The sequence below is a fragment of the Ambystoma mexicanum genome, chromosome 9 (assembly GCF_040938575.1).
Source record: "Ambystoma mexicanum isolate Mex_15411 chromosome 9, UKY_AmexF1_1, whole genome shotgun sequence".
NCBI classification, from domain to species: Eukaryota; Metazoa; Chordata; class Amphibia; order Caudata; family Ambystomatidae; genus Ambystoma; species Ambystoma mexicanum.
Window position 1 is genome coordinate 1,419,686,884 of NC_090931.1, and position 16,722 is coordinate 1,419,703,605.

Consider the following 16,722-nt stretch of genomic DNA (forward strand, 5'->3'; position numbering starts at 1 on the left):
CACTGCCCCCACTGGCAAACTTGTTTCCCCGGCCTGGAAAAAATGCTGGTCCCGGAATTACCAGCATTTTTTCTGGACCGAGGAACTCATAATGAGCCCCTGTGCCAAGTACAATGATACGAACTTGGCTGCACCAGTCCAGCATATGCCCATCGCAGGTGCCCATCCTCTAGATTAGAGCCCATTTTCAAGGTGAAGTGGGTTGGTTGGGGAGCAGGCAGGAATTAGCTCCTGGTGGATTGCCATGGCCTCCTTCAAAGAATTGCTGTATTGCTCTGAGGCCTCTTACAGGAAGTGCCAGCATCCATATTTCTGATGTGATACCCCATACAGGCAGGCAGACCTTTATCATTCCTGCTCTGATTGCTCAGTCAGGAAGTCTGGTACTCACCTGTTACAGAAAGTGCAGCATTCCGGATGTGAGAGCCCTTACAGCTGAGGCATGTATCCTTCGACTCTTCAGATGTTTCGAAATACAACTCCCACGATCCATTGCGATTGCTTTTATTGGGGTGGGCTGATGGGAGCTGTAGTCCAAAACCTCTGGCGAGCCAAATGTTGCAACCCGTGTAAACTCCTACCTTCAGTTTTCCTACACTGATGACGCTTACTGGAAGTGGCAGACTCTGTTAATGCTTTGATGCCTCATACAGATACAGAATATCCTGTGTGATATCTCACACAGGCAATCTAGCCTTTAGGACACAGGTCTGTAAACTGTGACTCTCCAGATGTGTTGGACTACAACTCTCATGGTACATCATCATTGATTGTGTTGGCTGGGGCTGATGGGAGTTGTAGTTCGAAACATCTGGAGAGAAAAGTGTTGCAGATCCCAGCTTTAGAACAATGGTGTAACCTAGCAGCATGTGGATAAAACAAGGAAAACAAAGACACGCCATTGGGAGATGGGACAGTTCCAAAAACCAGCCTGGCACCTCTACCTGTCATTCAGCCTACTCTATGATCTGACACTTGGTTCAGACCTAAACAACTTAGGTGAGAAAGTGTAACTTATATTTGAGTTTGTGAGACATGCCTACCCTCAGAAAACTTGACATTGTCATTATGATTCCAACACGCATCAGCAGAGCCTTAAGGTGCACCCCTCCCCCTACACAACCCGCACATAATATACTGCATCATGCTTCAGTGTGTGCGCGGCACGTGGAAAAAGCCAGTGGAACAGCAAATCGAAGGTGCTGGAAAGGTGGTGGGCGTGGGAGTGAGGAACCCCGATGGTGCTTGGTTTGTTGGACCCGTACAGTCAAGCCTGGGTTTAGGGGACCACCACCAGTGCATCCTGGGATTTCCCGTCCAAGGACGTTCGCCATTTTCTAGGGTTGGCTGGCATGTTTGATTACACATGGATATAGGTCAATGTTGGCCTACATATTCCAAAATTCAGGAAAATTAGTTGTTAAGAGGAATTTATACTAAAATCAAAGAAGATTTGTGGATTTCCTAATATAGTGGAAGCGCTAGTTGCCAGGTGTGCATTATTCAATATGGCATATTATATCCACATATCGTTGTTTCACAACTCTTTAAATGTCCCAGGATGCACTGGCAAAGGGTGGCAGAACTAGTCCGCCCTTGCCCTCTACCCAACACCTGACAGTATGCCAAGAATTGGATCCACTAGTTTGGACTGGCTCCTTCCCCCACCCCCTCCCCACCTTGGTTGAGCCCTCCTCCTCCCGCAGCGACAGAACTTACTCATGTTCAGGTAAGGGGTTTGTGGTGAGATAGGGAAGGCAGGGGTCGGGGGGGATATCTCACCACCACCGGTGGAGGGCGGGTTGGTCGGCGACATGGCTTCCATTTCTTCGAAGGCTTCCCTGTAGCTGTGTAGGTGAGGCTGCAGCGAAAAACAACAAAGCATTTACTTAAAGGCAGGCATACAACCACATCGCCACCCCCAAAAAAGAGCAAACTTCACAAGAATACATTGGTGCAAGTCGGATCCCATGTTAGGGCAATATAAGCAGTCATTCACATACTTCCTAAGTTCCCCGCAGATGTGTCAATTCAATGCTTCCGATTGTGCACAGCAGACTAGTCACAGTTGCTGTTTACTCCTAGAGTTAATCACACCGCCAGTGCTTAATTTGTAAAAAAAATACGTACCAGGGCCAAAATATTTTCTGGCACGCTTGTAACACTGCGGGCGGGCAGTTCCCCACCATCACCACCGATAGTTGCTCCCCACAGTGTTGACACATTTGAGGTTAAACTACAGTTCACACCTGCTCATTGGGGATGATGGATGTTCTGCTTGTCATTACTATATAATCAATCTGATCTGAGGCAATAAGTGCCTGGACTCAGAAATAAGTGCCAGGGCCGAGCCCCGGCTAACACCCACACAAATGAAGCACTGCACATCGCTATCCCTCTGCATTCATTTATTGAACCATGAGACATGTAGGGAGGGGGGCTTATTGATTCCCCTTTCCATTATTCCAGGGAATCTTCTCCCCACACCGTGGACAGCGTCTGTGACCCACAACACTCACATCAGTCCTTACTCTGTTGTACAACCCCCCTCCATGACCGGCGACCTGTCACTACTGCTTCTTTCCCTTGACATAGCCCATTGCCTGTTTTTTTTCTTCCTGTTTTTATTTTTTATTTTTGCGTCACCTCACTGTCACTGTTTGCCCTACAGAGGCCACTTCCTTATAGGTGAATGGGTCTTTAAAATGAAGCATAAAACAAGATGGATGCCTTTTACTATTCATTTTAATGATGAGCGCAATTTTAAAGTGTTATTTGCAGGTGGCATCTGGAATTGTTCAAAAATGGATGAGACACGGAAAAATAAGGGCTGTTTTATTCATCACTTTTCGAATTTGTTTTGTAAAATATAAAAAATGGCATAAAGCGGGACATTTCTCAAGTAGATGGAAATGAACAGGGTCACCTTCTTTCCAATTTGAACGTTCTATAAAATGCGCCCTGATATCTTTTAATATGGATGACAATTTCAAGTTTTCTTCCAAGGTTGGATCGAGAATGTTCACACCCTCTCTATGTTTGTATCTACTGGGAGTGCCTTCTGGGAGCTGCTGTAGTTGTAAATTGTGCCGTGCAATGTGAAAGGTCTTGCATGGTTGGAAGCACCTAGAGAACTGCCAAGTTCCAAGGACAATCCCCTTGGAAAGGTTCAGTGGCCCAGGATTCCAACCTGGTGGTGTGAGTCAGCTGAAGGAGGGACACAGAACGAAAGCCGAATCTTCCAAATAGAAGAGCAGTCCCACCAAAATACCAGCAACACCTATTGACCAGAGGCAGCTACTAGAAGTCATCAGTACGTGAGTTACCACACTGCACTGTTTAAATGTCTGGTTCCGGAGGGACCTGCGGAGTGCACACATGCAGAAAAGCACGTTCTCACATTCAGAAGAAACCACATTTCAACAAGCTGGGAGAGTGGTTTAACTCATGGCTATGTGGACCTCCAGATGTTTTGGACTCCAGCCCCCCTATTTCTAGACAGCAGAGGCAGGGCTGAAGGACCATGGGAGATGTGGACCAAAACATCTAGACCGACACATCATGAGTAACCTTAAAATTGGTGGCACTTTGGTTTCGAGAGAGCATGTCTTTCCACCGACTGCATTGATGTCCAGTTCAGCCTTGAGAACAGTGATGACACTAGGGTACATGAAATTCAGCACATGATTCGAGCGCAGGGTTTAGAGGTCACCAACCAAATATGGGGACTTGGGGATCTGGGCTACGATAACCTCAAAGTGGACACAACAATGTGAGGAACGGTGGGATAGGGTCAAAGGGAAGAGGGGTTGTTTCAAGCAGACAAAGGGACGCTGCGGGACAATTGTGCTCAATACCATAATGTACAATCTTAGTAACCTTCGCCTTTCCGGGAAGCCACATATGGTGTGTTGGGTTCAGTTCTGGAGCAAACACTTCCAGCAACATCAAGAAAAAATAAAGCACCATTAGCAATGCCTGAGAAAAATTGACATTTGTTTTAAGCAGAGGCCTGATGAAGAAGAGTACCATTCTAATGCGTGTACCCTAGTCACACTAGTGGGTGGATGTTATTAGAGACAACGCATAATAGGACCACATATGACACACACGCTGCATCCTTCTGCAAACAGGTGTGCACTGCTAGAAGTAGAGGTCACAATAAGAGGCTGGCAATCGAGGGTAAGCCAGGGGCTCGGGATTAATATTAGAACATACTGTTCTATCAGACATGTAAGGAATGTATGGGGCAGCCTTCCAGACAAAATGGTGGGAACAAAAATAACAAAGGCATTGGACAGATTGAATTGGTGTACCAGTTACAGCATGTGGCTAGCTTCAGTTTGGCTTGGCTCATGTGGGAACTGCATACATGACAGTACTCAGACTGGGCCTGGGACTCCATGGGCCAAATTACAGAAAACTTGCACCGGTGCAAGTGCAAAGTTGCACGGTATTAGCACTAGAGCAAGGTTTGTCCTATTTAAAGAAACACTGAGACATATTAGAAAACCATTGCAGCATTACAAGTGCATATTGGCATGGTGTAAGCTCCACGGGCAACATTACTGTAGTGCACGAAAGATACATTGCTGGTGCATTTTTCCAACAGGGCAACATTTGCCCTTGTGCTAATACCAGTCCACATTAGCACCAAGGCTCGCTTTGCCCTGGTGCATACATGCAGTGAAAATGTAACTATTTTTGCGCTAGAGGAATTCTTGCCCTGGTGCTTATAAGCATGCCAAACTGCACTATGACATGGTACAATGGTTTTCTAACATGCCATAGAACATGCCATAGTGTTTCGGAACTAGGACAACATTTACCCGAGTGCTAATACCGTTCAACTTTGCACTTGCGCCAGTGCACAGTTTCTGTGATCTGGCCCCAGATCTGCAATCACATACCAGTTTCTCACATTGCTAGAGTTGTTTCCGAATAGCCCTAAGAAAGAAGGATATTTTGCAACGCACTTCTATATAATTATTTAAGCTTTCCTGAAATCAAACAGAGGCAAGACAAAGTTCTCCTAGTTTTGGTAAAATTAAATGAGAGGAGTCATTCCCCATTGTGGGCATACATAGTTTAACACTTCCGGGCATACATAGTTTTACACTTCCGGGCATACATAGTTTTACACTTCCGGGCATACATGGTTTCAGACTTGCAAGCAACACTAGCCTTAACCTCTTTGAATTCCCTAGGAAAGTGCACAGTCTCTTCTACCAACAATTAGTAAACCCAAGCTAGGCAAATGGCTGGCTGTCCAATGCAAATTCACACTGGATATCACCGGCTGGAATATCACCCCTATGTGATATTCCCCTTCAGCCTAGTTATTTACTACATGTATTTGAAGAAGACTGCAAGCTTCCTACTTGTAAACACCTTGCTCTCCTAAAGAAGGCGTGATCCAAGGTCCCATTGCAGACCATGGACCACACTTCAGCAGCACTTCCCCAGAACCTGCCACTCCACATTCAAGGTCTCTTTCTACAGACGTGTTAATACCCAGGTAGAGAAGCCTGGTGGTCACCTCTCTGGGCCGCCCTCCAGGATTGGCAGCGATTGTATTGAAGACCTCGGGCGAGACGCATCGTACCGGAGATCGGATGTTTGGGGGACTCCTCACGCTGCTTGCATCTGGTGGATTGTTTTCATACTGGCCTTCACTGGTGGTGCGCCTTCGAGCCAGCCCCCCTAGTTCATCTGGGGTTTTATCTCGGGCTTGCACCCCTAGAAAGAAAAACAGAGGACAATTAAAAACGAGAGTGAAAATAATCAACGTTTGTAATTAGTTTTGGAAATATAAAATTAAGAAAACACTGCGGTACGAGGACAGAGAGCATGGTTCTGCTTTAAGCCATCTTCTCAAGTGATGTGGGTGCCATTGGCGCTAGAATGCACCTGTGTTCCAGAGAAAGGACTGGTTTGGGCGAATGTTAGGTGCGCCCAGACACAATCGAGGGCCTTGGTTTGAGTTGTAAGTCGGCTATTGAACGGAAGGCCTTCAAGAGAATTTGACAAGTCGCAAACGAGTCCTGGTGAAAACCACTGATTAGATTGTATAGCCTGGAACCGGTCCCACAAAACAGATTTGAACTATGCATCTTCCCCATAGTAGACATGGAGCAGGGCTGGACCCAATCTGTTGAAATTGTTCTACAAAATGTACGGATGAATTTCTAGATATAGCAGGGCTTCTGTGGCTGACAGGCAGCATCAAGGGAACATGCCAAAATCTTAGCTATATCGTACTCGAAGTATGTCTAGGCATTGGAGAACGGGCTTGGTTATACAGAAACCTAGCCCCCCTCTTCTAAAATACTCCAGAAACATGAAGCCAAGCTGTTTCATGACCCCATGGAGTGACAGACGTCACAGCCATTTTGACCTCAACTATCAACCATGAAACTGAACCTGCAAAATAAGAATATATGGTCCATGGCTACACACTTTTTAATGTTAGGGTGAGTGCTGTGAAACATTCAATGAGTGTCAAAACCAATGTGTATTATGAACGTAGTAATTCAAACATGCAATTGTTTTATTACAAACATATTTGTTAGATGCATAGATCCATAGTTATTCTTATGTTCTAAAATGCCCTTTGATATTATGCAAAGTGGCCAGGATCCCACATTGGATCTATTTGCCCCTTTCTCCTTCCTCATGGGCGTTATTCAAAAGAGTACAATGGAAATGAATTCAGCCTCTCCATCTGGAATTATAGACTATCAGAACATAATTAATGTGGTCATTCTAGGTTTTGGTCATGTAAGACAAATACAACTTTGTTATTATGACCACAAAATATGCTGCAAATGATCGTTATACATGAGCATTATAGAATTTTAAAAAGAGACAATGGGCCTCATTAAGTGTTTGGCGGTAGCGGTGCCTGTAACAAAGGCACTAGGTACACAAAAAGAGGGTTTGCTCTGATGTCTGAAGTTCTGGGGTCTACTTATTGACTGCAGTAGGCCTAGACCTATTTTATTAAGTCACATGCATGCAAGAACACTCTAAATATAGTAGTACTCTGGAAATTGAAAAATTCAGGCAATAATAGATGTAAATCATACAGCTTTTGTTTTATTGTGCTGTTGAATGCATTTCAAAATCATGCATTTATAATTTTTGTGATTTTTTAGAAAGTAAAAGGTACAGTACATTAAGGGTAGTTAGTCTTTAGTCTTCACAAATCCTCAATGTATCTGAGTTGGCAACTGATTTGTAAATATACATTGCTTAAAACATAGTAGTGCTTTAATATCAGTGTGTAACTACCACCTATAGTGACAAGTGATAGTATAGGTATTTAATACAGAACAACCATGCTGAAAACAGTAAATTGTATAACACTAGGTTGTATGTAGCCAGGCTAGAGGGTGACCTAACACGTGGTCGACGTCTAGATCTGAATCAAGAGGATGGAGGGACCAGGTTGAGTATGGAGTGCTGGTCCTTAGACGTTTCGGCAAGATGCCTTCATCTTGGGCCTGGAATAGGGTCTCCCGGGGGGGCGGCAATGCTGGAAGGGTCTTGGAATTGCTTTTTCACTGGTGTGTGGCAAGGTCCACAGGCTGTGGTCAGCTTTCACAGTGTCCTCAAGGTGGAGGGGAACTGCAAGTGGATGCTGGATGTGTGGCATCCGTTTGAGGAATGGAGGGCCAAAGATGTGGTAGGTTTCACAAAAATGGTCGCCAAAGGCTGAGATCCTGGAAATGAAGTCCTGGGCAGGAAATGTGTTCTCCTGTAGAGCCGCAAACCCTCTTTTTTTGTACCTAGTATTCTTAGCCCATAGCTCTGATGGTCTTAGGGCTGTCCCTCTAGTTACCTGTAACAAAGGCACGGCTGCCGACAAACCCGTGATTTTACTGGCACCCGCGAATGGGCAATTACCGCGTCATGCCGAGTTCGTCGGACCCGGTAATTGCCCATTCGCGGCTGCCGGCAATAAGGGACTCCCCATCCCCATTCGGCCCCATAGGGCTGAATGGGAAAGGGGAGCTTCGATGCACCGGCACCGTCCATAAAGGTGCTGGTGCATCCACGAGTGGTGCTCGCGGGAGCCGCACTGCCCGCCAGGTCAGACCTGGTAGGCAGAGGAGACCCGCGAGCACAACTCATAGTATGGCGGTAAAGGTAGCAACGTTGCTGGTAGCGATACCGGCACCTTTGTTGCCTTACCGCCATACTTATAATGAGGCCCAATGTTTATGCATTTATACAGTTTTTGTTTTAATATGTTTTTGTAACCCTCTCCCTTCTTAAGATACTTATTTGAGAGCGAAAGAGAAACAGAGATAGAAACAGAGAGAAGCGAGAGAGAGAGAGAGAGAGAGAGAAGGAGAGAGAGAGAGAGAGAGGAGAGAGAGAGAGAGAGAGAGAGAGAGAGAGAGAGAGAGAGAGAACAAACTAGATCAGCATATGATACTCTGGATACAACAGATGATGCTAATGCCACAAATATTGTGCATAATCACACTATTCTGCACATCACACCTCTTCTTCCACTCTCCTGGTGCACCTGCCTTCACTATTGGGCCAACATCACCACCAGCCCTATTAATGTCCCTCACAAGAAAGCGTTGCCCCGCAGCAGAGGCGTTTTTCTTGTAGGTGGGACATGTAACCTTGCCCTCAAGTCTGACTCTATGGATGAATACCATCACTCAAGCCACTGGTTGATCTTCTCTCGAAAGCCTCACCCATAGTGTAGTCCCTACACAAAGAAAATCAGAGGCAAGACACATTTTACAAAACCCCAGACATTCATTTATTTATTTTTATTTTATTGTTTGCTTGTTAGGAGCTTATACAATAAGAAAATACTGTTTCAAAGCGCCCAAAACCGTTTCAAAGCGCCAGGATACATGAATCAAACAGATCAAGGTATGAGTGCAGAATCAAAGAACCCTAATGTGTTCTGCCGGGGCAGCCCAGCACCCATGCAATAGTTTTGTTATTTGTTCCTTCCTGCAGATTTCATGAAGGACTTCTGGGAGCTCACTCTACACCGAGATGATTCATTTCCCCATGAACTAGGCAGCTCCACCATCAAAAGGACTGGGAGCTCCACCAGCAAAGGAACTGGGACCATTTCTGATTCCCATATTGCTCTTCAGAGCTTTATCTGGACAACTGGCCCAAAAACTGGCCACTGCAAAAGATATTCCTAATATCTCCTCATACAAGGTCTCACCATGCGCGTATTTATAAAACTCATCAGCCTGAAGACTCAGACACACTCACCCCATCCAGCCATGGCCTTGCTATAGTAATGAGTAACTCATGAAATCCTTGTAAATGGAGCAAGTAGGGCAGTGTTATGTGGAATCCTTGCCAAGCCGGAGTGGCCGAGGTCTCGGGAGGATAGCTCTGGGGCAAGGTGCTCTACTTGGAAGCAAAACGACACAGAGCAACACAGGTTCAATCCCCGGGTCAGCGCTTAGAAACCTCTGGGTATTAAGCATGTTATAAATAACCTATCATATCATATCATAACACAGTCACTGGACCTGAACCATAGAAAGTCTGTATAGAAAGAGGAAGGTTTGCAAAGTGAGTGGCTGATGAATCTTCAAACTGGGCCCTTACACCTTTATACCTGGCCTGTTGACCCCTAAACAGAGCACCTGCACCCCTGTACTAGGACTCCTCTGCCTCCCAGACTAATGCAGCCTGGGACACCCCCACACCCAAAAGATATCAACAAGTTACATACATTGCATAGATATACCAACCAACATACAGCAAAAAACATCAACTCCATAAGCAACAGTTGCTCTCATACGCTACACAGCCCCATCTCAGTGATTTTGCCCTGGCAGGGCCATGACGTCACTCGGACTTTCAATGTTGTCTCCCACCTTTAACGGCCGGCCATCAATGCAGGTCTTCTGAAGAATCCTGGATCGTAAGGTAAGTCGTAGATGAACCAGGAACCACTTCAGATCCAGGTTAGTACAAAAGGAATGCTTGTTTATTATCTCTTAGTTACAGGTATAGCATGAATATAGGAGAGCAGCATTTAAGCATCCCTCAGGTTCCTCTGTCTCTCGCTGTGTCCCGACCGTCATTCCTGGAACCCCAGAGTACACCAGGTTCCACATGCATCATATGATTCCATGCAGCCTCACAGCTCACAGAACATTACACACTTAGATCACGACATCTTCCACTCTTCCCACCAGGTTCCATTCCTGAAACCATGACGCCTAATTGTGACCTTTGTCTGAAGCTCCTGATAAATGTCTTTACAGCATCAGGCCACACAGACCAGAGCATAAGAATGTTGCCTCTCTTTTTGATGGTCCCAAAGTGTTCCAACAAGCTGAGAAGGTTTGAGCAACGACAGCAACAACATGACTACAACTCAACAGTAACGCTTTAGCTGCCTGTAGGACCTACAGTAAAGTCGCAGTGGCCTCTACCATATTGGGACACTGCCCCATAAAGAACCAACAATGCTAGAAGAGTGACTAGGGCAGCCACTAGGGCAGGGATGGCTTCTCCACCCCAAAGTGCGCAGTCCACACAGCTTGCCACCATGCACCAGTGGAACGGAATGTCCTTCTCGACATACCACCCATGCCCGCCTGCGTAGACAATGCGCGTCTCCCCAATGATGCCTCTGGCAAATGCAAACTCGTACATCCACACCAATCTTACATGGGCGAGACTGACTAGGGGGTAGTTGATTATCGGTTTGGGATAACCACTCAGAAGGCAAGAAAGGCTCCTGTGCCCTAACTTGAGGGAATGCCCTGGGGTAGAACAGTTAATAATGGCCCGTTGTGGGTTATCTTACAGATGTTCCCCTCCGGATAAACGAAGAGAATGTTGCCACTATTCCTATTGGAATTGGGGAGTGAGAAATTAAAAACTACCCTGGTTTTACCTTGTAAATGGACCATGAGTGAGTAGATTTCATTCATTTTTTGTGTGGTTGATGTATGGATCGGAGAGAGTATTTTGGGTGAATTGAGACGGGCAATCGCCTAACCCAGTTTCTTGTATTTTTTCCCTTTCACCTATTACTTATAGTAAGTGACAGCACAGGGTGGTGATATGGAGCTCTCTGAAAATAGAGAAACGACCACAGCTTGAGGTAAGAATTGAGGCAAGAAGAGAGAGAGAAGAGTGGGTCATGCACGATCAGACTCCATTTGAGGTTGCTTTTGTGTTGGTTTTAGGGTAGCAAGTGGAAGACAGGTTGCACATTCTGAGATAAGGAAGGCAGGACTTCAGCAACACATAAGGTTGCAGGTGGCTGTTAGACGTGTGATTATACGACACCACCCAGGTACACTATGGCTTTATGTATCTGTGCACCCTTGGGAAAAGGGGGAACAGTAGGATGTAGTAAAGATACTATATCATTACTTTAAAAATATGTCTTTATCCCATCAGGGATCTGCATTACAGACCAGGGAGACAGAAGGCTGTAAGCAACAGTCCATTACATTTTTGATAAACACAAGAGGGCCATGCCCCTGATGAATGTCCGGCACTGTTAGATCATATAGGACAGAAACTTGTACACATTGGGCTAGGAAACCCAGTGTGCAAATAGTGTGTAGTCAACCAACACTGGTGTGAACCTGATCATTTAGATACTGTGAGAAAATTGTGTACAGAGTGATGTTTTTTTTGCAATGTAGCAATGTATTGTAATAATAATATATGATGACCTGTTTAATTTGGTTTTTAGCATTACGTTTTAATGTTTTATGCTGTTTCAACATTGTGTCTTTGTAATAAAATTGGGAAATATTGTGTATAATTTAAAGATGGATGTAAGGTCTTATATTTGCTAAAGGCCTCCTGTTGTTCTCAATGGGGGTAACAATGATTGACACTAGTTTGTTAACCTTCCATTGGTTTGTGAAAAAGCTCTTACAACCACTTCCGCTCTGACATCACAGAAGGAAAGGAATGATCTTCCCTCCACACAAGCATCAGAAGAAAGAGTAGTACAGTCAGAGACATCTTTATGGAAGGGCAAAAGGGGCACTTGCCCTGGGTCCCCACCTTGGAGGGGGGCCCCAAAATGAAGCCTGATTAAAAGAATTCAGCACCCATTAGTCACCAAAATGAAATATCACATGTCAGGATTTTTTATGGTGTGCTGCTGAGGCTCTAAACATATTGCCTGCTGTTGTTGACATGTACATTCTGCTCTGATCTTTTCATCCTGTAATGCTTACTATGTTCACTGTTGTATAAATAGTTTGTGCGGCACAGCACCTATAGCATGCACACCTTTCTTTGGGGATTATATTGATCACGTGCAACAGCCAATGTTGAAATGGATATTAATGAATTTGTGTGTTTGCCATTGTCCCGGGAGGATAGCTCAGCGGCAACATGTTTGCCTTGGAAGCAAGACGACACAAAGCAACACAGGTTCAAGCCCCGGGTCTGCGCTTAGAAACCTCTGGGTATTTAAGCGTGTTATAAATATGCAACTGAGACAAAAACCTGTAACAGTGCCTCGATGGCTGTGTGAGTGCTTTAAGAATGCAAATAAAGAAAATAAAATAAGAGAATAGCTCAATGTGTTTAGCACTCATTGCAGAGATTTGTGTTCATATGCAAGATTACGGTACTAAATTCCAGCAAGGGCTCAACCTTTGCAATGTATGCAGTTGATAAGCCTGCATGTATATGTTCTTTGATTTTTAGCACACCAGGTGTTATCATCACTAATGTACCTGCACCAGATAGTGGTTGCTATAGAAAGTATGGTGAAGGTCTAGAAATTGGTTTGTTTAGATGGGGAGTTGGAAAAAGCTAGGCAGGCACCTCCAAAGATAAAGTGTTAGTCCACAGAGGTGATCAGGTATCCAAATTCCAGATTGTGGAACCAATACATTCCTGCTTGAATCCTGGAATTGCCAGAAGATGATACAGTGATCCTCGACACATCTTTTATCACTAAAAGTACTGTGCTGTCTTCTATGGAAAGGGTTGTGTTTGGTCATGTGATTTGCATATTTTCCTAGTCAGTTCTGTAAAATGGGATTATTCAAGTTCATGCTAAGAAAAGACAGTGGTAAAGTGCAGATATTGCAGAGAGGCTGTGAATCCCAGCTTCACCTTTTAACCAACGTGTAATCCTGGGCATCTCATTAAATCTTGTATTGCCTCACCTGTCAAAATTGCCAGTCCCAGAACCTTAAAAATTGTCAGCCATTCAGAGTGATTTTGTTGCTTCCTCTGTAATAATAGTGAGGTTTGATATATTACACACCACAGACACCTGTTTCTTTACTCTCTAATGACAACGCTACTTGAAAACCATGTGCCTTTTCTAATCTCAGTCGGTTTGGATACAGCCAACTTTCGGGTATTTTCAAATCGTCATCCACTCTCAATACTGTAGTATGTGTAGCTTTCTCCTTGCTTCCCATTGGTCCCCTGTATCCACGCGTGAGCGCTTTTGCATCTGTGAGGCAGCTAATCTGTGCAGTCTGTCTATTCTGCTGTATGTGCATCTTTTTCATACGATCTGTGTCCTGCAGTTAAAATATGTCCGATGTACCTTCCGTGTGGCTGCTATTTAGTGAAATGTTTCCTGTACCTGTGCTAGAACAAACGTACCCTTGTCGTAGACTACTAATGTTGCCCTTGAAATGCTACTTGTTTATCATTCTTAAGACAACAAGAATGAAGAGGGTAAGGGGACTGAAATGGTGGTCATCCTTTTTTGTTATCTATGCAAGCAAAATATCAAGCTGTGGGATGTAATCATGACAGGGGGGCTAAGGGGTGGAGCAACATAATATTCAATATCCCTTAATTCCTTCGTTCTGGTGGAGGGGGGCCCCAAAGGTGTCCATGCCCCAGGCCCCAAAAGTTCTTAAGATGACCCTTAGTACAATGCAGATCATTTTCTTTTTTTGGACCTCGGTAGGGTTGCAGTGATGTGGATGCCTGGGGAGGGGTGTACATGTTATGGGTGGCGATTAGGTATTTATTTATATATGTATTTATTAATGTTTACATTTATAGCAGCACCCAAAGCCCTGAGTTATCTAGGGGCCAGGTACAGCACAGTGTGGTAGCATGGTCCACAGTGCGAGGGACCAGGTATAATGGTTACAACATAAGGGGAGATTGCGAATGAACAGACAGGTAAAGCCTCACCTCATGGTACGGGGAGCTACACCTGGTGAGCAAACAGGCATAGCAGGCAACGGTCATTGGTGCTATTTGTCTCATTACCCTTGTCATAGTGGTATTTTAAAAAAGTACTAAAGGAGTGCACCCGTCTGTCCTTCTTTGAATGATAACATTATAACAGAAAACATTTAGGGCCTCATTACACGGTAGGCGTTAAACCATGGTGCTATTAGCACCATGGTTGCCGCCGGTACCATACCGGTACCACCATGGAGGAAAGGGGAATTACCACCCCATTCCAAGGTTGGCGGGGCGGTAATTCCCTCTTTCTCCATGGCCCTTCCCAATTCCCATTTTTGCCCCATAGGGCATAATGGGGATGGGGAAGGAGCTAATTACGGTATGGCAAATTGCAGTACCATAATTAGCACCAAGGTCCCTTTGCGGGTCCCAACTTTAACGGCTGGTCTACACCAGCCGTTAAGGTTGGGTCCCGCAAATGGACCTCGTAGTTAGGCAGTAAGGGTTAACGGTCACCGGTACCCTTACCGGTGACCGTTAACCCTTACCGCCTTCCGTGTAATGAGGCCCTTAGTATGGCTATTCTATGTTTTGATAGTGGGGGTCATTCCGAGGTTGGAGGTAAGGAATTACTGGCACCGGTAAGGGTGCCGATGCCGGTAATCCCTGACCTCCGTATTCCGAGGTCCCTTTACGGGTCCTTCCTTAACGCCTGGTTTTAGCAGGTGCCGTAATTACCTCCTTCCCCATTCCCATTGAGCCCTATGGGGCAGAAATGGGAATGGGGAAGGGCAAAAGGTGAATGGGGAATTACCAGTCCCTCCAACCCTGGTATGGACCAGTAATTACTCCATTCACCATGCCGGATTTGGGACGGTTTCGGAGGCAACCATGGAGCTAATTACTCCATGGTTAGCTCCAAACCTGGAATGACGATTGTATGTGTTTCTTCAGTAAAACAAGTGCAGCATTCTTATTATGACTACAGTGCATGATGGAAGTGATCATTAGAAATTAACATTGTATCATTTTAAAAAGTGACAGCTTGCCATCTTTCTACAAATATATATTTTAAATGCCTTCCATTTCGTAATGAATACACAGTCTTTCTCATGAAAATGTTTTCCCTTCTTGGAAAATGCAACTCTCAGATTAAAACCCGTGATCTGTTTCCTCTCTGAGCACCGAGGTAAAGTTTAAGTTTGCATGCTGGTCATTGATTGACAGTTAGTGCTGCTGAACCCCCACATGTGCCACAGGATGCTGAACTATTACTAAGTTACACAAAGAGTGAAAATGACCACACACTTGTGTGTCACCTTCAATTCGCCCCCCCACCCCGCCCCTTAGATGCATAGATGCAATATGCCATCGGTTTCATGGCGACATTCCTGCAGGACACACAGAATGACAAAAGCGGCCTCCAAATACCAGGCCTTTCCCCACCTGGGAGGATGCCTCTTGCACCTTTGCTCTAATTGTACTTTTAACAATATAAAAGCACCTTTTTTCTCCCCAATAAAGTTGTCTGTGATGTTTCTCTGGTTGTGGCTGGTTTGGATCTACTGAATGTGCACCTGACAACACGACTCCAATCAACAAAGAGGAAGATATGGCGAAAGGGTGAGACAAAGTCGGCCAGATAGCACAGCGAGTAGAGCACTCGCTTTGACATCTGTGCAGAACCTGCTGCCGCAGGTTCGAATCCTGATAGGGCCAAACTCAGCCTTTCATCCTTCTGAGGTCAATAAACAAGCACCACACACCGTGGGAAATAAGCAGCGCACAGATACCTGAGGGTTTGTAGCGCTATATAAATGCACAAACAAAGACATACAGATATGGAGAGAGAGAGTGCAATGCAAGAGCAGAGGTGGACTGGCCCATATGGAACTCAGCGGATTTCCCTGTTGGCCTCTGCGCCATGGGTCTCTTTTGTGTGATATTTCCAAATGTTCCCAAAGGAAAAGGGTTAGGCTTGCTGAAAATGTGTAATATGGGGCCACTTTGCTCATTATTTCTAGGGCCTTTTTTGGTTCCCAGTCCACCCCTGAGCAAGAGAGTCAGAGAGACAATGAAAGCACTAGATCAGTGTACGATATGCCAGGTACAGCTATTATAATTGTATTTTTCATCTTCTGTCTTGATGCATTGCGCATGTGTAAAGTTCTTGCCTTTGCCATGTGGTTAGCCTGCACATAACTAGCTGAGGTCCTGGCAGGGTTGACTCAACACTTCATCCTTCTGGGTTTTGCTACCATTATATTGGGTAGCAACAACAGTTGTTATTGTATGGCTAGGAGTGGGAGGAATGCAGCATGAGTGATATAGTATTAGATTGTTTTCTCACTACATGGTACAAGTTTGCAATAAGTAACATCTCATTTACAAACAATTAAGTCCATCGCGTTTAAGGCAGTTTCACTTATTTTCTGAGACTAGGGTTTACAAGCTCTACTTAATTTGCTTAACTTGGCAGCCACATAAGGATAGCTAACACAATTGTTTCGACAGTCGCAAATATTTTCCTGCCTTCTTCAGGGAGTCAATCAAACTCTTGTCTCG

At 44.9% G+C, this 16,722-nt stretch overlaps 1 protein-coding gene across 4 annotated transcripts in view; it reads right to left on the reverse strand.

Moving 5' to 3' along the window:
• The window catches only part of TNS1 (tensin 1), a 2,137,091-nt gene that overhangs the window by 115,172 nt on the left and 2,005,197 nt on the right, over positions 1–16,722 (reverse strand). For 3 of the 4 annotated variants that reach the window (XM_069616815.1, XM_069616817.1, XM_069616814.1), the window contains 2 exons: positions 5,540–5,739; positions 1,720–1,861 (listed from right to left, as the gene is read on the reverse strand). In XM_069616815.1, the coding sequence (XP_069472916.1) occupies positions 1,720–1,861; positions 5,540–5,739 (342 nt within the window). The remainder of the gene's footprint in view (positions 1–1,719; positions 1,862–5,539; positions 5,740–16,722) is intronic. The other variant, XM_069616816.1, reaches the window with a different exon arrangement.